The sequence below is a fragment of the Nelumbo lutea genome, chromosome 8 (assembly GCF_056320005.1).
Source record: "Nelumbo lutea isolate HS-2025 chromosome 8, American lotus-T2T, whole genome shotgun sequence".
NCBI classification, from domain to species: domain Eukaryota; kingdom Viridiplantae; phylum Streptophyta; class Magnoliopsida; order Proteales; family Nelumbonaceae; genus Nelumbo; species Nelumbo lutea.
This window is the reverse complement of record NC_142691.1, coordinates 24,964,135-24,986,166: the sequence shown is the minus strand read 5'-3', so window position 1 is coordinate 24,986,166 and position 22,032 is coordinate 24,964,135. Positions and strand designations below refer to the sequence as shown.

At 36.9% G+C, this 22,032-nt stretch overlaps 1 protein-coding gene across 1 annotated transcript in view; it reads right to left on the bottom strand.

Annotated features, from left to right (window-relative positions):
* Positions 1-9,629: 9,629 nt before the first annotated feature.
* Positions 9,630-22,032, bottom strand: part of LOC148843452 (DNA-directed RNA polymerase 3, chloroplastic-like) — a 55,671-nt gene continuing 43,268 nt past the window's right edge. The window contains exons 14-19 of the mRNA XM_088956868.1: positions 13,727-13,801; positions 13,528-13,617; positions 12,012-12,059; positions 11,811-11,925; positions 10,602-10,705; positions 9,630-10,438 (exon numbers count right to left, since the gene is read on the bottom strand). Coding sequence (XP_088812994.1) covers positions 10,328-10,438; positions 10,602-10,705; positions 11,811-11,925; positions 12,012-12,059; positions 13,528-13,617; positions 13,727-13,801 — 543 coding nt within the window. The 3' untranslated portion in view covers positions 9,630-10,327. The remainder of the gene's footprint in view (positions 10,439-10,601; positions 10,706-11,810; positions 11,926-12,011; positions 12,060-13,527; positions 13,618-13,726; positions 13,802-22,032) is intronic.

Below are 22,032 nucleotides of genomic sequence, written 5' to 3'. Positions count from 1 at the left end.
GAGTGATTACATGGTTATGAAGACAGCACGGTGGCCCTCGGTTCCAACCCCATAAGGCTATGACAATGGTCAGTAATAAGCCTGGTTGGTGAAGAGGCAAACAACAAGGATCAAACATATCCCTAGTGCCAAAGTGAAACACCATGTCGGTGGAAATTGAAGTTTTCTTGGTGGTGGTGGTGGTGAAGGGTGCTAAAGTAATTGCAAGCAGAAAACTATATTTAAGTGCATTAATGTTTATTTGAAAACCTTCTTGCAATTCTTTTGTCATAGAAATTGCCCTTTATAATAAAATTCTTTTAGAATTGTATGAAAATGTAAAATTTCTTCCTTTGGCATTTATTTAAGTCACAAAACCATCACAGTAGTAATTATATACATATTTATTTATCTTGTGAATGCAGATTTGGGCATTCATTTCCTTCCTTTTTGAGATGGATCCCCTGGGAAAAAAATACCATGACTGATTATTTAGCTAGTGGGGGAGTGGAAATGATCCTTTTATACAGAAATAGCTCTATCTCTCCATAATTTCTAAGGTTGGATCTGTTTATGGTATTTTGTGTACATCACCTCATGCACTTCTTCTGTTTTGTTTCAATAGAAACATTATTTTCTTAATAAAAAAAATTAAATATTCAGTTAATAAGCCATCTAAAGGAATTTAAAAGACTAATTTATAGAGTGAATTTTGAAACAGTTAACAAATCACAGAAAATGAAAACACTAAATACAACAAGAAAGTCATGCAAAGAAAATAAGAAAAGAAATTCTCATGGGATCAAAGATTCTAAATTACAATGTTTTGGTAAACCTTTAAAGACTTTCTATTATGGAGAACCAGAGAACTTCTTTTTTTTTTTATTTTATTTTTAATGTTTTTGCTTCATGGGGCCATACAACAGGGGGTAACCCGTCCCCCATCCCCTTAACCCCCCACCCCCCAACCCTGGTGGAGAACCAGAGACTGCTAACAGACTTAAACATCTGATCCGATGAAGTTGTACCACTTGTTTAGTTTGTTCATAGAAGTATCTTTTTGTATATTCCCCAGTGTTTAGGAAACTGGACTGGACTAGCCTGTCAGATTGGTTGAACTGCGACCCAGGCATATATCTGGTTTGGTCATAACTTAAAACTGGAATAGGTAGAAAACTGCCCAAAACCAGCTGACCAACTGGTTTAACCAAAAAACAAATGAACTGGTCTGGTTTCTGCCCCATGAACCTCTTCCTTTTCTGGTTCTATGTTGAACCCGGTTCTCTAATCATTGATATTCCCTATTTACAGCTCCTATATAGGATTTTCTGTTTGGTAATAATACTATACTATATCTTTTTTCCAAAAAATGTATATAACTTGATAATGATACTGAGTATTTTCTAGTGACTTGATTTGAGCAATTGGATGCAAGGACAAAAGGACTTAAAACATCCGACAGAAGTTGATAGTGGTGATCAAATATTGCTCCTCTTCTAATGGAACATTGTTCAGAATCCCCTTCTATACACATGATCCAGGGGTATCTCTAAGTGGAAGAAAGCCCCAACCATTCTCCAAAATACCATACTTTGCATGATAGGATTTTATTCATCTGTCTCTGAGGTTGGAGGTCAGTCCCACCTTTCCATTCGAAGAGAATATTTTTTCCCATTCAACCAAATGGGAAACTGGGCAGGGATTTGGGGAGGAAGAAAATGGCTTTAAGCATGGAAAGAGTGGTAAAAGGTGTTAATGCCAAAAGCAATTTTTCTCTGAAGTCAAAAAATTTAGAGGGACCAAGTAATGGTCAATTGGTTCATGTAACAAAGGTTTTCTCTTGGTTGAAAGAGGATCTCTTTGGAGCAGGTCCTTGTAACAAATTCAAGAGAAGGTATAGGAGGAAGAGGTTGAAAGACAAGGACAGAGTTAAAAATAGGGAGGATGAAGGTTTAACACCTAAGAAGGTTCAAACGTCTCTGGAACTGGGGACCTCAGTTCTTAATGAATTACTTCCTGAGGTTTCGATCTAGATCATAACAAGGCTGGCTCAGATTTGGAGGAAGGGTTGGAGTTGCAGGAGAGTGACAATGAACAGATTTTGGATTAGGTAAGAGAAGTTGAGAAGAAAATTGGGCTGGAAGAAATGGTAGGTATGGAAGTTCAAGTAATTAATGGGTCTCTTCTTGGGTGGGGAAGAATTCTCAAGAAAAACTTTCATGAACTTGGAGATGGGAGTGAAAGATAAGGCCAGTAAACTTGATGGCTGAAGAGATTAAGAAGGAAATAAGATTCTCTCCCTTTTTTGGGATGAACGGTTTGATATTCGGTTAGGTTTTCGAGGCTTTTTGGATTAAGTAGAAGTGGGTTTTTTATTTTGTTTTTCAGAGAGGATCAGTGGGAATCTTTGAGTTTTTTGGGCGTTTGTTTAGATTGTTGTATTTACTTTTTTAGGTGATCTCTCATCACCGGGTGATGTATCTTTTTCTTAAATGAATTTTCATTTTTGTTTATCTTAAAAAGACATCAACCAAATGGACTTTCTTCTCATCATTGGATCCATTCCCACTAAAATGTTTTCTTCTCCAAGGCCTCAGCCACCAGTTTCATCATGGAAATGTGCAAACTTTTAAATGCTGAATTGCTGACAAAGAAAGAAAAGAAATACTCTCTTCTATTTCATATCTAATAGCCTGTTTGGATCCCACATGAAATGGAATAGTCTCTCTTTTTATAAGGGTTTTAAATTGCATTTGACCCAATAATGTTGTCATCTGAAATGGACTCATTTTCTGTTATTCAGAAAAACTGAATGAGTTCATTTCTTAAAATGCTGAAGTGACCTCATTGCAATATTTTATTAGCAAATTGGAATACTTCCATTTTAGATGCTCTACTTGTGCTCTAGGATGAAATGCAAAATCAAATGAAGCAATTTCATTTTACATGGCACACGATGAGTGTTGTATTGTATAAGACTATATCAGAGTGGTTCCTGACATTATCGACCAATACTCTCTATATAATAGGATGAATCAAAGGCATCAGTACTTCTCTTAAAATAGGGTCAGATGATTTAAGAAGTCTATAACTTATACCTGTTGATGGGACAGTTTGGATTGATGATCCTTTGTATCATGCATATAGTAGACTCCAATTGATAAAAGTGGGTGTGCTCTTTAAGAAAAAAACGCATGGCATTAACATGGACATTAAGATAAAATCATTTATCTGTATGCAATGTTTTCGGTAGCCTCACACGTTTTTGTAGTGCAACAGAAGCACTTGCTCTGATGTTTGTCCTGATAGGGAAATTATTAGCAGATTACACTCTTGAGGTACTCTGCTATGAACTCTTACCTTCTGAAGAATACACTGCAAAGTCAATTATTTGTATCATTGTTAGAGGGTTTTGGTCATGCCAAGTTCAGATCTGCATCATTGTCCCAACTAACTTTGGTCATGCCATGTATGTATATATGTATCTCCCTATCTACGTACACACACACATGTATGTATGTATTAAAATAGGCAGGTCATTTCATATATAATTCTATATCTGGCTGAAAATGATTAGCAGATTACTGACATCTGGCAGCCCAATGTGCACATGATGATGTCATCAACTCTGCTGGATTTAAATTACATTCAATTTGGTGATCTCTTTCCCTCCCTCCCCCTACATTAATGGGTTCTCTGTTGATGGCCTGTAGTATTTTTGCACCTATTTGGGACCCCCTTGAATGCAGAATAGTAGAATACCACTGCTTCTGTGAATGAGGATTTTATAAACTAAATATATATAGCTAAAGAACAATATGCATCTCGCACCTCTTTGTAGGAAACCTTCACTGTGTAACTCTTCTATTGATCTTTAACAAATCTTGTATTATTTATCAAAAAAAAAAAAGATTTGCAAGTTGAGAAAAAAGCTAAAGGATACCAAAAATTGGAATAGTTAATGGTACAGCAGTTATGAGCTTACATTCCCCTCCATTGGTATGAATTCCCCATTATGACATGATGATATATTGATATCCTTAATTGTTGGCATCTCTGTTATTAGATAACTGAAAATAAATGCTGATTATGCTAAAAATAAAAAAAAACCATTTACCTTAAGAAATGATTTTCTTTTCATACTTCAAGAAACTGAAGTGCTTACATATATTAGGCGAGAAATACTTGATAGCAAAAGAAGATAATAAATGCCCAAATTTTTTGGGTGATGATATGCATTAAATATAATATGTAGAAATTTTTTGTGCCAACTACTAGAACTAAAAAGATAAAAAAGAAAAATAACTGAAAAAAGAAAAGGTAATTACACAGAAATTGGTCCTCCTGGTTTTGTTCAAATGGTATTAGTAGTACCTGTCATATGTCCTGCTGATTTTAAATTCAAAAGAATGAGTATAAAGACCTCTTCTTTAACATCCAAAGTGTGGAAAGTAAAATATTTCTTACTGCTATTACATCATCTAATTATCCCATGCCTGCTAAACCAGGATAAGCATAGTGGTCATCAATTTCCATGGGGAGTTAAGATGAATCATGTGTATTTTCAAGTTTGAACTACATGATTATGCAATATTTGATTTCTTAATTTCTGATTAACAAACTTTTTATGTTGTCCATGATAAAAAAATCTAGTTTTTCTATCTGTGTTTGAAAACACTTGATTGGTGTGCTAGAGTCATCTGAATTGTGAATTTTGGGTTATAGCTGCATGAGAGGTGTTGACAAGGTTTGCAGTATCAATACAATATGGTCCTGACTAGAGATGGCAATTTTCCTCGTGTAGGGACAGGGATGGGAACCGGGGTGGAGACGGGGATTGATAGTGATACCTGAATGGGGACAGGGACAGGATGGGGAGTGAATTCCCTGTCTTGCCCTGACCCCATTTATATATATTAAATATATACATATATAATATTATTTATATCAAAATATATTTAAAATATTTTTATATTTTAAAAAATTTCCCTTATTTTAAGTAAATCTATTTTTAAAAATAGTTTGAATTTAAAAATTTCGGGGTTTCGGGTCTTCGATAGGGAACCCATCCGTCTCCATGAGGGTCAGGGATGGAGGGTCATTTTTATCCTTGGTGGGATCAAGGTCGGGGATGGGGATTTGTTTCAAAGTCGGGGTCATGAATGGGGAATATGGTCCCTCCCCGACCACCCTGTTGCCATTACTTATATATATATATATATATAATTTGAGGGTTATGACTCATGGGCACACGACATGGGTGGAAAGTGGTACTCTATAAACTCACTTAATTGATGTATTCAACTCCTATTAAATTGCATTTGCACGTTCCTCTATTATCTCATAAACCACATATATATGTAACATTCTTTTGGCATTTTTCCAATGTTTCACAAGGTATCCCAGTACTAAATACTTTACATAGACTAATATGTGTTTACACTTGATTTATAGTCATTTGAGCATTAGATTTAAGTGTTATTAATACATTTTGTGGCTTATATACGAATTATCATAGCATAACCATGCATGTTCTAATCATTCTTTTGTATCCATGAATTCCCAAGTGTATTCTAGCACATATCTTACTATTAGCAACCTTAGGTGTTGAGCTCTTCAACCTTGTTAAGCTTTCCAGATTGTTCTTGAAGAACAGGGATGTATACCATTTACTGAGTTTGATTGATGGACTTGTCTCTACCCCTCTCTCTCTCTCTAACATTCAATGTTTTATTAATGGTCATACAAACCATGCACACACAAAATGAAACACATGTTACAATTTTTTCAAGTTGCAACTTGTGAGCATGGGGATGTAAGTGAAGTTCAAGAGCTGAAGACCTGTGGAATATCTATACAATCTCTCAATGCGGTACTTGTATTCTCTTTATTTTACAGTCTTATCAATTAAAATAATAAATTTGGTTTGTGCAGCTTGAATCCAAAATAGATAATAATCAATTGGTTCAATATGACCCCTAATTACACCATCCCACCCCCCAAAAAAAGGAAGAAGAAAAAGAGTAAGAGTGAGAGACGTGTAATGCTTTTGAAACAAGGTGGCAAAGAGCAAAAGATGTATATGTTACTGTTACTTATTTGGATATGTTACTATTTCTTTTTTATTTTTAGGCCTCGCTTTTTGGTAAGTTTACCCAGGTAAATGCACTTAATTGGGTAAGTGTTTCTCAGGAATGACTTACCCGAGTGAGTGTATTTACCCATGTTCTTTTATTTTCCAGGTAAATAAGGCAATGCCCATTTTAGCCATAAAAGTTCATTATTAAAAGGGGCAGTTTTGTCCCATTCAAGTGCTAGTGACTTTCCTCCTAGATGGGAAAGTTATTTACCAACCTAGGAGAACTTTCCTTGGACCCCACATAAATCTGAAAAAAGAAGATAGGTTTCCTGGTCAATGGGAATTAAAATCCCATAATTACCATTGATAAAATTTCCCTCCTCTCAAAAAAAAAAAAAAAAAAAAGCATCCCCTTAAAGATAAATTACAGACTGCCACCCTGCACTCATGGGGTGGTGACACTTAACTTCCTGAACTTTGTTTTGTGACAGAGAACCCACTAAAACCTAGGAGGGATTCAATCCCAAGTCTCCACCAAAACCAATAGAGATCTTACCAACCAGCCATTTGCCACCTTGCAAAAAATGAGTACATAGAGATGTTCCCAATGTATGGCTGTAATGGCAGTTGGGACCGTGTTGGGACGGACTCGTGATTCACGAATAACTGTTGTGTTTGAATGTCAGTTGATAGGGATCTCGGCGGATAGAATGAGGTTCAGGTTTGAGTTGGGGACGTGCTACCCCCTCTTGTGTAGCCCCTTCTGTCTATAAAAAAAGGAGTGAGGTTTGAGTTGTTTCTAACCTTAAATTGTTTAGATGCCACTTGGGACTTTGTGCTGTGTAGTTGCTACAACCCAGCCTGAGCCCAGGTTTCTGTGTACAGGCCAGACCTAGGCCCGCAACAAGCCCACAAAATTCTGGGTGGGGCTTGGGCCCAACACTTTAGACCCGGAGTGAAAAACAGCTCAGCCTCCTCGTCAGTTATATTAAGGTTCTAAACATTGATTACCTCCGAATATAAGGTAAATCCAAATTTTATTCGTTCATATTAACATTTGAATTGAATCTTATCTTATTCAACATTGGATTTATATTGGATTTGAAGTTAATTCCGATTACGAATATGTATAAAGTGTAAATATATACAAAATACAATTTTTTGTTCATTACATATTTATATTTTCACTCTTCCCAAATAGAGCCTAAGATTTAGTTTGGAAAGAATATAAATACGAATATGTACATACAAAATAATACAAAATACAAGATTTTGTATTCTACATATTTATATTTATACTCTTCCAAAATGGAGCCTTATATGCTATAAATTATTAATGGTGAAAACATTATAAATTGTTAATATAATAATCTAAAAATGATCGATATTGCATATCATTAACGAAATATATTAAAAATAAATTTTATGAAACTTGAATTAATAATTATTTAGTAAAAAGGCAGCATTCAAACCAACTTCAATAAAAGGCAATTATCCAATGCTGGTCCAAGCTATCTGGGGTCTTCGGAAGGACTGTCCTAAACTTTGGCATTCTATACAGCAAGCAATGCCTTGCTCAAACTTTTTTTTTTGAAGACCCAAACAAACCTTATTAGTAGATAGAATTTAATTAATTAATCATATACGTTTAAATCAAATACAATTGGATTTTATTAGATTAGATGGGTGGATCCATGTTAAATCCAATTATAAATTAATCAAATTCATATCACCCTTAACTGGATCAAATTTGAATTCAAAATTCAGATAAATAGATACCATTTACAGCCAAAATAGTTTCAATATCTAATGAACCCAATTAACATTTTAGTGGGATTGTTGAATTGTGGATCCCATCGAAGTTTGAGGGGGTAGGTACTCTATTTGGTGAGCTTTACACTCCCTAATAAGAAATATTTTCCTTGAATAATTTTTGTCTATTATTCACTTTATCCATATCCAGAGTTCAGATCTGCGCCCCACAAGGGGATGCCCCACATCCCACCCCACATCCCCGCCCTGTATTGGGAACATCTCCTGATGATGACATCATCAGAACTGGTACTATCATCAAGAGATGTTCCCAATGCATAGTGGGGATGTGCTGTGGGACATTGTGGAGCGCAGATATGAACTCTTTCCTAAATTGCTTCAAACAACATGAAAACCGACAAGAAATATTTTCTTTATCACCAAATTTCCTACAAAAACAAGGTTCTCAGTATCAATAAACTAAAATGCAAAAAATTGCATTTTACACATTTTAAAGCTGTTGGTCCATACATGGGGTCTTGGAAGGGCTGGATATAGTTCTAACCTGTAGCATTTTTTGCATCAAATGACCGCTTTTCAAACTCAAATCAGTTGGTGAGATATCACAGTTGACAATTTTAATGCTATAAAGTTTAATTTAATTGGTAAATACACCTCATAACAGATGAAAAGTAAATACACCACATGATATCTTTTATATGATTGGTTGACATCAAAATTCAAAGTATCACAAATATTCGTTTCTACACTGTGGTAGGACTCTAATTACACTTAAGACACCTCCTAAATCCTTATATATGGTGTATCAGTTTGTTCAAAAACCAATACATATCATAAGATACATAGTACTATATTGTAAAATTTTGTACCTTGCTACAAATTAAATACCAAGGTTTTTAAAACTGACCCGGAAACCAAACCAGTCAGGGGTCTGGTTCTCGGGTCGAATGGTCCGACCATTCGAACCGAACAATCGGCCCGTTCTGACAAAAAATAAAAAAATAAAAAACGATTAAAACCGTTGAATAGTTCAAACGGTTCAACTGCCTGGGTCAGCAATTTGCTGACCAAATCAACAGTTTTTTTTTTTTTTTTGCAAAAATCCGGTTTTGGGAAAAAATGGAACTGGTCACCTGACTGGTTCCCGGGTTTTCCGGTCCGACCGTCTGGTCTGGTACAGTTTTGAAAACCATGGTAAATACAGCATCAGTAGAGACTGCTCATATGAGGTTTACCAACATCGCTTTGAATCATTTCCTGAAATAGAAGTTGAAAATTAATGGATATTGAAGCCATGACAGCATGAAATTCAGTAATGGCATCCATCACTTTAGAGTTGAATGTCTTTATCAGATTACGAGTATACATGATGACAATTAAACCAAATTTTGTGAAGTAAAACTATGTTTAAACAAGAATTTCGTAGAATTCAAAATCAGGTTTCATTACATTGTCGTTTTTGTCTATGCACCCCTTAGATTTCATTGTATGTTTGTAAAAATATTAGAAGCATTACACAGTCCAATTGATCCCAAGTATAGCAGGACGTATTAGAACAATTGAATCCTCATATATTCTTCATATTGGATTATGTTACATAACGCTAACTAAACATTTGTAAACCGGGACTGGCAGAGTTGCAGTATGTGGGTACATAGCTGCAATTGGTAAGCTTTGAGATTATGATATGCTTCATTAGTGTGATGTCTATCTGATTGGCATTATAACTTGGGCCAATGCAAAGGACACTCCAGTAGATAGCAATAATTCAGTCTATGTTGACAAACGAGAATTCAGATACAGCAGAATCAAACTTTATATTTTTATGACATTATATTGAAATAATAAATATACATGGTGCAGTTTGCCATATGGCTGGTAAAATTACAGCAACTGAACCTTTGACCTATGTAATATACACTGGATAATATAAACAGAACTTGAGAGCATAAATAACAAGCCCAGTACAAGGGCCCAACAAAGCAACAAATCAAGAATTGACCATGAGAACAATAAAATCAGCTTCAATGGAAAAACATCAGGCAGAGCACCCAGAATTTCAGTCAATTTTGTCATTCTGTCAGCTCGACATCCCCAGTTCTGGCTTCATGAAATTTCCCAAGATTATGATATTTCACAGAAGTATGATGTCAGGGCTGTTTGTTTCCTTCAGCATGTGGTTAAGTAAAATAGCTGACCAACCTTAGCACCTTTAGGGGAAGCTCTTAGATAATCCTTGCAGGAATATATCTTCAAAGGGAATATCACAAGCATCCCATTGGAGATGTCGTCTTGATATGGAGGTGCCTTTTCTCGCCCTCTCATTTTTTTTTCTCTATTTTGCATTATTTTCTTTCAAATAACTCTAAGCTCGTGGAAGCTACCCCTCCATAGAAGTACACAACCAATTAAATAACTGCACTCCATTCTGCTTAGTCTTTATAGTGTATCTGATCCTTCTATGGGCCAGCATTTTGCAAATGCTCACAGTAGTGTTCAGTTGAAGAAGTATGGAGATTCAAGAACTTCTTTCAAGTCAAAGTCGCCTCTATCAGGAAGTGGAGGAAATGTCAACAATGGAAAGGATACCTGGAAGCTCTCTAGCAACTGGGCACAACCAGAACCAGAATTAGGACAATGAAGAAATAACTGAAACAAAAGCATCACATTAATCTGTCATTTCTTGGATGGCATAGTTAGTACATAAGGAACCCATTGTTTCACATCTAGACCCTTAATAAAAATAGAATACTAGATTAAATATGCTTACTCTCTCAAGTATTGGCATGTTGTAAAGCTCCACAAATTTCTCCCTAAGAATCTGGTTCATTCTATCAACATCACATGCATGTGTCCAGAAGGAGTCATGCACTCCTGCAAAACATTTATTTTTTAGTAAGTTGAGAATTTACATACAGAATTGAAAATGCTGATTTGGCAGATTATATATAGTTCAGATACAGGAAATAGAGAGTGAGACCAGGTTCAAAAGCCTATCAGAAATTACAAATATTTTTAGTTTCCTTATGGGTTTACTCATAGGACATTAATTCGTAGTATTGCTGACTTAAAATGAGGATCTTTACTGTAGCTAAATAAATAAAAATGAAAATAAAGACATCTAGATATTCAAACCTAAACATGCTCTAGCCTCAGATTCATGATCCAAGTTAAAATCCAGAATCAATGCATATACAACCCAACTCAGTCTTAATCCCAATCATTTGAAATCAGTTGCAAGAATCATGTCCAAACATTTTTCTCCATAGAATCAGTGCATATAGATTAAAAAATAATAAAAAGAAGTTAAGGCACCTCTGTGTCACCAGGTAGATTCCAGCATTTGTCTTGAACATAAGAGTTCTGTGACAGTATTGCACTACCCACTAAATACTGTGTATGGTTGTCTGGCTCATTCACTCAGTGATTAATGATCATCAAAACTTATTTGAATCAATGATCGATTATTCACTCAAAAATACAGTATTCCCTATTGCTTTTCCCTGTTGCACCCTGCCTATCCCCATGTTTCTTGCCAACTCCTCTTCCATTGAAGAATCCAAGTACCATTTTTATAAAAATTTCACCTATTATTTTTCAACCTAACCAAGATAATACCATAAGTTGTCTCAGCTAACTAAATTGAAGATTTCGAACATTTTCAGATCAAGAGGAAACCAAAGCCAATTCTCTGTTTCTTCTATGAACTGTGCATACGAGAATTGATGACACAAAGCAGTTGTTCCACAAAATAGTGGAAGATTTGAATGGGATTTCAATCTAAATGGTTGCAGCAAAATAAAAGGAAAATTATACTTTAATTGAATAATCTTAGTTTTAGAATACAAAAATAGTTGTTTCACCTCTCTTTTTTCCTCTCTCTAAAAGCCATACATGATCATTTCAGTGATTTTTTTCTAACCAAACGTTCTCATTACAGAGTTCCAATCTACTGCTGACACAAATTAGCAAGACAAACCTGCAAAATGTAAGCCAGCATCCCTGCAGGCAACAGCAGTCATCATCATGTGTGACCCGTCAAGAGAGTGTACAAAATTGGGTGGAAATGCTGTTCTCTGTCTTTTAACCTCAACCTGACGTTGGAGACAAGAGCCAAGTTTCAGAAAATGCTTACCACCTAAAGAAAGGGAACAAAAATACAGAAAGAAGATTGAGATACCAAATCACCCTCCCGCTGCAAAGCCAAAACCTGAAGGGAAGTTCTAACCTGCAACCACAACAGGCACATAAGTAAAACATGGTTAACATTTAAAAGGTTCAAAGTATCGGAAACGCAAGGTGTATCGGAAAGACAATTTTAAGAGACGTATCGGGATACGCTTTGGATACAAATAGATACAGACTAAAAATTAAGATACCTATAAATATGTTAGGAAATTCAAATATATCCTAAAAAATATATATTTATTAGTATATAAATTTTAATAATTAATTCTAGCATTTATTAATAAATATCCATTAAGAAAAGAGAAAATTTACTTAAAAATAATAATGCATACAACCATAACAAACAAATGGGCATGAACTAGTGGTGTCTTATGGTTGTTAAAACCTAGCAAGTAAGGTTCGAATCTTGCCATTGTTTAAAGTCTATAGTTTTTATACTACCAAAACGAAATTAATGAGACAGGATCATTAATTAGCGAAATTAATGAGGGAGTATCATTAATTAGTGGAATTAATAAGAGAATTCGCTAAAATTCAAATTTAAATTTAAAGTAGGAGTAATTGACTAATTAATGAAAGAAAAGTTAGAATTAAATATAGAATTAATTAAAGAGATTAATGAATGAAGGGCACCCAAAAAAAAATCAAGTGTATCGATGCGATACATACAAAAAGAAACGGAACGGATGATTTCTACACATTCCGTATATTGGGCTCTTGTCGGAATGATATGTATCAGCCAATACGGCCCGATATGTTGCGAAATTTCAAACCTTGGGTTACACAATGTGCAGGAAAAATCAAAGGAGCTTTGTTTTTTTTTTTTTTTTTTTTTGTGGTATGACAAGAACTTCTATTCAGGTAAAAGTTACAGCACCATGAGGGCACTCAAGTTTTTTGGCTACGGGGAGTCAGTTTGGGAGTGCATTACGCAACACCTTCCAAAAGATGTACTTCTCAGAACAAATGTATCATCTACATTTTACAATAGATGGTACAAAAGACTTCAAAAATAGGAGCCACTGCAAATCCCTTGCCACCTCGGCACCTCTCTTTCTCAAAAGAGAAATGAAAGTAAAAGATTTTCTTTTCAATAATATGAGAGGCATGAACAAAGACGATAAACAGTTTAGGTATAAATTGCTTTAGTTGGAAGATTCAAGGAGAAAAATGTAGTTATTAGTTTGGGCATTAATAAAAAGTAAATCACTATGAAGAAAGAAAATATCAGGAAACCTGAAATTTTTTTTTTTTTTTTGAGGGGGGGGCGGGGGGTTGGGGGAGGGGGAGGATCCCAGACCAGATATCAAGAGTAAAAATTCATGATCACTTGAACTTTAAATCCTTCCATAAATTTTATTTGTAGGACCATTTCCCTCTTTTTCACTAAGAATATGCCCCTTGTCCAGTTATTTTCCAATTGAAAATTTTACATGGTTAGCATCTCAGACTCCAGGATTTTTATGGACATCTATTTTGATGAGATTCCATTAATCTGAAACACTCACAAGATGCCTTTGAGGTTTAAGATAAGGTTGCACAACTGGGAGCCCCAGAGGAGTTGTCCACCTCACAGGCTGGTTCTCTGATGCAATAACCTGTTGCAATCATCCAGTGGTTACAAAAAACATATCCAAATCTTTCATGGTAATGAAATTATTGATGCTATCAACAGTCATTAGTCAATACACATGGTAAGAGGCATACCTTTGCACAGTCACTAAGCCATCCCATTATACTACGTGCAGCTTGAAACATCTCTTCAAGAGCAGTCAATGTTACCTATGAACAAGATGTTCCGGACTGATGATTAATAACAAAAGTGAAAAATAACTATGATCTACGACATCTCTATACATGTAATTCCTTGTGCACCTAAGGCATGAACCCATGTTGATTTTTTTCCCAGCTGATAATAGAGATCAAGATTTTTTATTGAAAACAGATAGAAGTGCAGTATTAGAAAACTCCCAAAGGAACTCAAAAGCTTTTATTGAAAACACAGATAAAAGCATAGACATTAGAAAGCTCCCAAGGCCGATGAAACAAAACCCACAACTCAGTCAGCCTGCATACACCAAAAAAAATCTATTCAGAGAGGCCTAACTCCATGCTGAGCATGGCAACTCCCAGATCTAGAACATGGATGCAGACATAGATATACATTGATACACATATTTGCAAATACATGTGTATGCTCTTGTGCTTGTAGTAGGGGTAAAAACCAGTTACCAGATTTGGAGAATTAACAAAGCATTGGACCTGGGCCCTTGGGTTGGACCCATTCACACAAAGATGCAGCCCTACCTTGGGGTGCAATTTGGGCAGGCTCGGGTTGAAGATTTGCTAAAATTTGAATCATGACACTGTAATTTCCTCATATTGGATACCCGACTTGCACCCCTATATGCTTGTGAATTTTGTGTATGCCCAAAATCCAAATATAAAAGAAGAATAAATATCATGGTTCAAAGAATGGAACTGCATCTGAAACATCTCCATACATCTTTAATAGTAAAACACAGACAGCTTGATTCACATATGTTCAATTGTCTCTTATGCATATTGACATTTGAAGCCTGTTGAATGTGTGTTTACATACCTAAAATCTATAGATTAATATATATATATATATATATATCATCATCATCATCATCTAAAAATATTAGAAGTTTCTCACAGCTGTGTTCCTATATTTGGACATATTTGCTTTTGCTCCATGTTTTTTGTGTTTTGAATTCATCTCCCTACATTATCTAGATTTCATGAATCCATATTCCTGAAACAGCCATCCTTGTTATTTAAGAGCATACATGGCTGGCATATTTTAAACATTTGAATAAAAGAAGTCCTCAAATCCACCGATTGTGTTAGTCTTAGAAGACAATGATGGGATACTATTATGAACATAAACTTGCTTAACATAAAGGGATTTTCAGCTTTTCCAGTAAATAGACTGGCATGTATTATTTTTTGACAAGTTTATAAAAAGAGAAATAATCTTACAATTTATGACATGATTTGATTCAATTTTCTCTACGATTTATGGTACAATTGCAATTTTCAAAACATTGGCCCGAGTTGGGCTGCAGGCCTGGGTGGACCTGTCTCTTTTTTTTTGAAATTTCTTGATTTTCTTGCTAAGTGAAAATTACAGAACTAAAATATAAAAATAAACAAAAAACACGAACAATTAACAAATTAGACAACAAATTGAAAAAAATCTAAAAATTTTATTTCATTTGAATTTAATATATACAATTGATTTGATCAATTGGTCATATATGAAATAATAAAATTAAATTGAAAAATATTACAATAAATTTGGAAAAAAATAGTATAATAAAATTGAAAAAAAAAATTATATACACATCTATGTATGTATGTAGGGGTGTCAATTGGACTGGATTTGGTCCAATCCGGTCCAGTCCAATGTGAGTCCATTACAAATGGACTTGGTCCAATCCAGTCCAATGAACATTTTTGACCATTTTGGACTGGTCCAGAGACTGTTCAATCTGTTCAAATTCCTGTTAATTTAGATTGGTTTCAACACAAACCTGGTCCATTGACCAGATATTAGCTCAGTCCAATATATTCCAATATAAATTTGTTATGGACGGACCAGGTCCAATCCAATATGTCATATTGGTCCGTCCAGTCCGTCCAAATTCAATGTCTTATTGGTCCATCCAATCCGTCCAAATGGATTTTGATTTGGACGGAGTCCAATCCAAAACTGGTCCATTGACACCCCTATATGTATGGACAGTGTCTGTGCTACCTGTGGGCCTTAAAACCCCATCTTAGCACAACATAGAGGTTTGATCCAGGCCTAGCACAGCCCATTTGCTACAGTGACCGGGTAGTGCCAGCCCGTGGGCAGCATGACCCAGTTTACAGAGCTCTACATGATAATAACCTGGTTGTCTAATTCTAAGTTATCTCCTATTAGCAGATTTTTTTTTTCTTTGTGGGCAAACACTACTAAAGATATTTGGGATGGAGCAATGAAGACCTATTCTCAAAACTAGAAATGTTCTTAGAGCCTATCAAATGAGAAATCAAGAAGACAGGGAGATAAACCACTTGTAGTGTGTTTTTTTTTTTTTTTTTTTTTTGCTTTGATAACTTTATGGCATAAGAAAGATCACTTGGAGGCTGTGGTATGGGAGAGTATGAATGATGGTACTACCTATCAAAAGTCGGTAGAAATGAACAACGCATTTGAGTTTGTGGCTGAAGTAATGCGGAGTTTGACATTGCCCGACAACATATTCTTTCCCATGAGAGTGTCACTCTCTTTTAAGCATATGCCTTTGTGTTTGGAGAGGAGAGTAGGAGGAATGTTATGATGAGACAGTATGGGATTGAGTAGTCAGCCATGGTTAGCACTAACAGGCCTAAACCCAATGGGGATAAAGGTTACAATGAGAACAAATGAGAATATAAGGACTTGGCGTGTGATTATTGTAAGAGACCCAAGCATACCGAATACACTTGTTAAAAGCTCCACCCTCACCTTATACTGGCTTGGATCAAGAACAAGAAGGGGAATGCCAATATGGTAGTGATTGGGGAGTCATTCATATCTCACACTCTAGCTTCCTTGGAGTCTATTGCAGCAGTAGTAATCAAGGTCAAATTGGAAAAGTATGGGCAATATATGAGTTAGCGAGACACTGCTAGTTCCTATTCATCTCAAGGGGGAGAACAAAGTGTAAGCAGTTCAATGACATGACAGACCACTTCCTTTGCTCATATAGGTATTTCATATGTCACTACTAACCATGCCTCCACTTCAAGGATGGACCTCTCTGGATTATAGACTCAAGTGCCTTTAAATATATGACCAATGTTTCTACCTTGTTTTCTTCATATCAATTGTGCTTTAGTAGAGATAAAGTTTCTATTACATATGGCTTTCATGTTTCCATAGTATGGAAGGGATTTGTTAGAGTGACTTGACACCATTACTTTACCTTATACTCTACATGCTCCTAGACATACTAATCTTTTAGCTGTTAGTAGCTTGACCAAGAGCCTAAAGTGTTCAATAACCTTTTTTTCCTGATCATTGTGTTTTTTAGGATTTGGGGTTAGAGAGGACGATTGGGAGTGGTCATGAGGTGAATGGAATCTACCTACTAGATAAGCTTCCAAGTTATCAGAGTCATCATGTCAACAACAGGAGTAATGGGTTAGAGTTTGTGAGTCAGATTATGCTATGGCATAATCGTTTAAGTCATTTATCTTTCAAATCTTTACGTTTTTGTTCCTGAATTTCTATTAAGTCTATTAAGTTGTTTGGTCTAGAGTATGAAAGCTGTCTACTTGGAAAGCATTGTAGACAATCTTTTTCTTCAAGTAATAAAAAGAGTTCTGCTTTTGATATTTGTAATCATTCATGGAGAGTGGGAGACGAGAGAGAGAGAAAGAGAAGGAAAGAGAGATACGATTGAGAGAAAAAGAAAACTGTCTCTGGCTGCCGCCAGTTTGTTATGGGCCCGGGCGTAGGATCTCGTCACGGGTCGGTCCACGGGGAGAACCTCTTGCTTCCCCTTGCGCCTTCCCTTGCGTGCAGACCCTATTGTGGAAAACCAAATGGGTGATTTGTCCAAGAGACCACCCGAACTCTCCTCACTCTTCTCTTGACTAGAAAACTAAATGCTTTATTCCAATTCATAGGCTCCTTGAATAGGAGATTACAAGAGGAGACTCCTTACTCCATTCGACTAAGCTAGGACAATCCAACTTTAAATCAAACTCCTATTTCTAACAGACTTCTAACAGAACTCAGTTCTTATCTCTAATAGATAAGAACAGAACTAGATAAGTAAGAACAAAACTCCTACTTCTAATAAACTTCTAACAGAACTCAGTTCCTATCTCTAATAGATAAGTATGAACAGAACTAGATAAGTAAGAACAGAACTGGAATAAGTAAACTATTGGCGAGCTGGCAAGAAGAGCTGACGTGGCAAGATAAGCTGTTGTGTGGGCCCCCCTCACTGTTGCTGCCGGCGGCGGTAATTCTTCCCACGAATGCATCCACAACACAGTTCATTATTTATATTAACTTAATAAAAAAAAGAATGGAAATTACAAGTATGCCCCTGGCGACACACCCTAGAAACAAACTAATAAGAAAAAAGGAAAAATAACTAACTGACAGTATCTTAAGAGGACCACCTACTAACAACAACTATAAAGTAACAATTAAATAAGCCTTACAACACTCCCCCTCAAGTTGGGCTAAATATGTCTATCATGCCCAGCTTGTCACATAACTCATTGTGCTGCTAGTATGGAAGCCCTTTTGTGAGGACATTAGCAAGTTGTTCCTTGGAGTTGACATAAAGGATGCAAATTTCTCTTTTTTCCAATTTTTCCCTTATGAAGTGTTTGTCCACCTCAATGTGCTTGGTCCTCTCATGTAGGACAGGGTTGCTGGTGATGTTTATTGCTGCCTTGTTGTCACAGTAAAGAGACATAGGATTATGAACAACTCCAAGCTCCCCTAGAAGATTCTTTAGCCAAAAGACTTCAGCCACCCCATGTGCCATAGCTCTATATTCAGCTTCAACGCTTGACCTTGCTACCACACTTTGTTTCTTCTTGCTTTTCCAGGTCACTAGGTTTCCTCCCACAAATGTGCAATACCCACTCGTGGACTTTCTGTCATCCACAACACCTGCCCAATCAACATCTGTAAAGACTTCCACCTTTAAGCGATTATGTTTACTGAATAGTAGACCTGTTCCAGGATATTTTTTCAAGTATCTAAGAACTGTCTCTGCTGCCTCCATGTGTGGTTTCTTAGGAGAGTGCATGAATTGGCTTAGAACCCCAACTGAATAGGCAATGTCTGGACGGGTCATGGACAAATAAATCAGCTTTCCCACTAACCTTTGGAATTGTTTCACATCTTTCAGAGGTTCACCATCACAGTCACCCAACTTGTGGTCAACATCCATGGGAGTCTCTGCTGGCCTTGCACCTAATTTGGCTTAGAACCCCAACTGAATAGGCAATGTCTGGACGGGTCATGGACAAATAAATCAGCTTTCCCACTAACCTTTGGAATCTGCTGGCCTTGCACCTAATTTGGCTTAGAACCCCAACTGAATAGGCAATGTCTGGACGGGTCATGGACAAATAAATCAGCTTTCCCACTAACCTTTGGAACTGTTTCACATCTTTCAGAGGTTCACCATCACAGTCACCCAACTTGTGGTCAACATCCATGGGAGTCTCTGCTGGCCTTGCACCTAATTTTCCTGTGTCCTATAATAGATCAAGGGTGTATTTCCTTTGAGAGATAAAGATACCCTTTTCTGAGCAGGCGACTTCAATTCCAAGGAAATACTTCAGGGGACCTAGATCTTTCACTTCAAATTTTGATGCAAGGAATTGTCTCAATTTTTGTATTTCTGAACTCCAACTTCCTGTAATGATGATATCATCCACATACACTATCAATACAACAACATGTTCCTAACATCTCTTCACAAAGAGTGTATGATCAGACTGACATCGTTTGAAGCCCATCTGCTGAACTGCCATGTGAAACTTACTGAAACAAGCTCTGGGAGATTGTTTTAAGCCATAAAGAGACTTTCGCAGCTTGCACACCTTATTTTCACTTCCCTTGGCACAAAATCCAGGGGGTTGAACCATGTATACTTCCTCCTCTAAGTCACCATTCAGAAAAGCATTCTTTATGTCCAATTGATGCAATTCCCAATCAAGATTAGCAGCTAATGACAGGAGAACCCTAATTGAGTTCATCTTAGCTATTGGAGTAAAAGTCTCATCATAGTCAACCCTGTACACTTGTGTGTACCCTTTGGCTACTAATCTTGCTTTGTACCTTTCAATTGTTCCGTCTGCCTTGTGTTTAACCGTAAACACCCATTTGCACCCCACGGGGTCTTTCCCCTTTGGAAGATCCACCAATTCCCAAGTTTGATTTTTGTGAAGAGCATTAATCTCCTCCTTCATGGCATCTGTCCATTCGAGGCATTTTAAGGTTTCTGCAACGTTTCTGGGAACAGGGATGCAATCAATTACAGATAGGAAGGCTTGGTATGAGGGGGAAATGTGATCATAGGAGACAAAATGGGTAATGGGGTGTTTGGTAGTGCATGACCTGACTCCCTTTCGTTGAGCATTAGGAATGTCAAGGTCATCCATAGTAGGAGCAGGGGTATCAATAGGTGCAACAGGGATTGGACTTACCTCCTGGGAGTCTAACGGTGCCGGTTGCTCAATGTTTGGCTGCTCCACACCTCTATCACATTGCTGATCTCTACGACATGTACGTTGGAAGACACGAAAGGGAGCAAGGTCCGGAATAGAAGGAAGAGAGACTTTGCGGACCTGAACTTGCTTCTCCTCTTCCACACTACTACTCTCCCCCTGAGGAGAAGTAGGGAAGAATGGCTCAGACTCAAAGAATGACACATCCATAGACACAAAAAACTTATGACTAACGGGGTCAAAGCACGGATACCCTTTTTGAGAGGAGGGATACCCCAGAAAGATACAAGGAATGGACCGAGGGTCTAACTTACCTCGAGATGGAGACAAATCATGGACAAAGGCACGACAACCAAAGACTCTCATGGGAATGGAAAATAAAGGGGACTGAGGGTACAATAACTGATGAGGGGCCATGTAGTTCAGCACTTTGGAGGGCATGCGATTGATGACATAAGCAGCCGCAAGTCTAGCATCCACCCAAAATCTTTTTGGAACATTCATGTGTAACATCATCCCGCGAGCTACCTCAAGGAGGTGTCTGTTTTTTCTTTCTGCAACACCATTTTGTTGTGGTGTTCTGGTGCATGAGCTCCTATGAATAGATCCGTGAGAGACAAATAACTCATTGAGCTCACCATGGAAGTATTCTTTTGCATTGTCGGATTGGAAGATCTGTAATTCAACATGGAACTGCATAAATACCATCCTCTGGAAGTCTTTCACAATCTTTGGAACTTCGTCTCTAATACGCATGGGGAATACCCATGTATAGCGAGAGTAATCATCGATCAATGTGATAAAGTACTTATATCCGCCCTTAGATATTACATTAGTAGGCCCCCATACATCAGAACACACAACATGGAAAGGAACACTTGATCTTTTATTACTTGAATGAAAAGTTGTTCTACATTGTTTGCTCAACTGACACTTTTGACACTGGAACTCTGACACTGAACATGACTTAAATAAAACCGAAAATAAAGACTTTACTATTTCAAAAGAAACATGACCTAAACGACTATGCCACAAAAAAATTGACTCTTATTTGATTGACTATGTGACTATGAGGATGACATCGAGAGACCAGCTTTGTTGTCGAGAATGTAGAGACCATCCACTAGGGTCCCTCTACCAATCGTCTTCCCAGAAGTTAGGTCCTAAAAAACACGAGCCAGGAAAAAAGGTTACACTATAGTTTAAAGAGCTTGTGATACAACTAATTGAAAGCAAATTTATAAGAAGTTGATGGACATGCAATATACAATTCAGGTTAAGGCCATGGGGAAGAGATATTGATCCCTGGCCTGCAATGGAGGAGAATGAGCCATCTGCAAGCCTCACTTTTCCCTTCCTGGCAAAAGGCTATAGGTCTGAAACAAGTTCAGCTTACCGGTCATGTGATTAGAGGCCCCTGAGTCAATGATCCAAGGGGAACCTGTGGGAGTGACATGGGTTGCAAAAGTCGTATTACCTGATGTAGATGCAAATGAAGTAGAGGGAGTACCAGTGACTGAGCTATCCATCTATCGCAAAGCCCTACCATAAGACTCCAAGTGTTCTCTGAAGGAATTCATTATATCTTCCTTGGGATGATAATTATTAAGGTGGTCCCGGGTAGTACCAACAACCTGAGTATCTTGGCTTGCAACATGTGCTGCATTTTGTGTTGTGTTCATCTTCTTCTGACCTTGACTTTTACCCTGTTCTTGGTTCTTCATTGCCCACTTGGGTTTCCCGTGGATGTC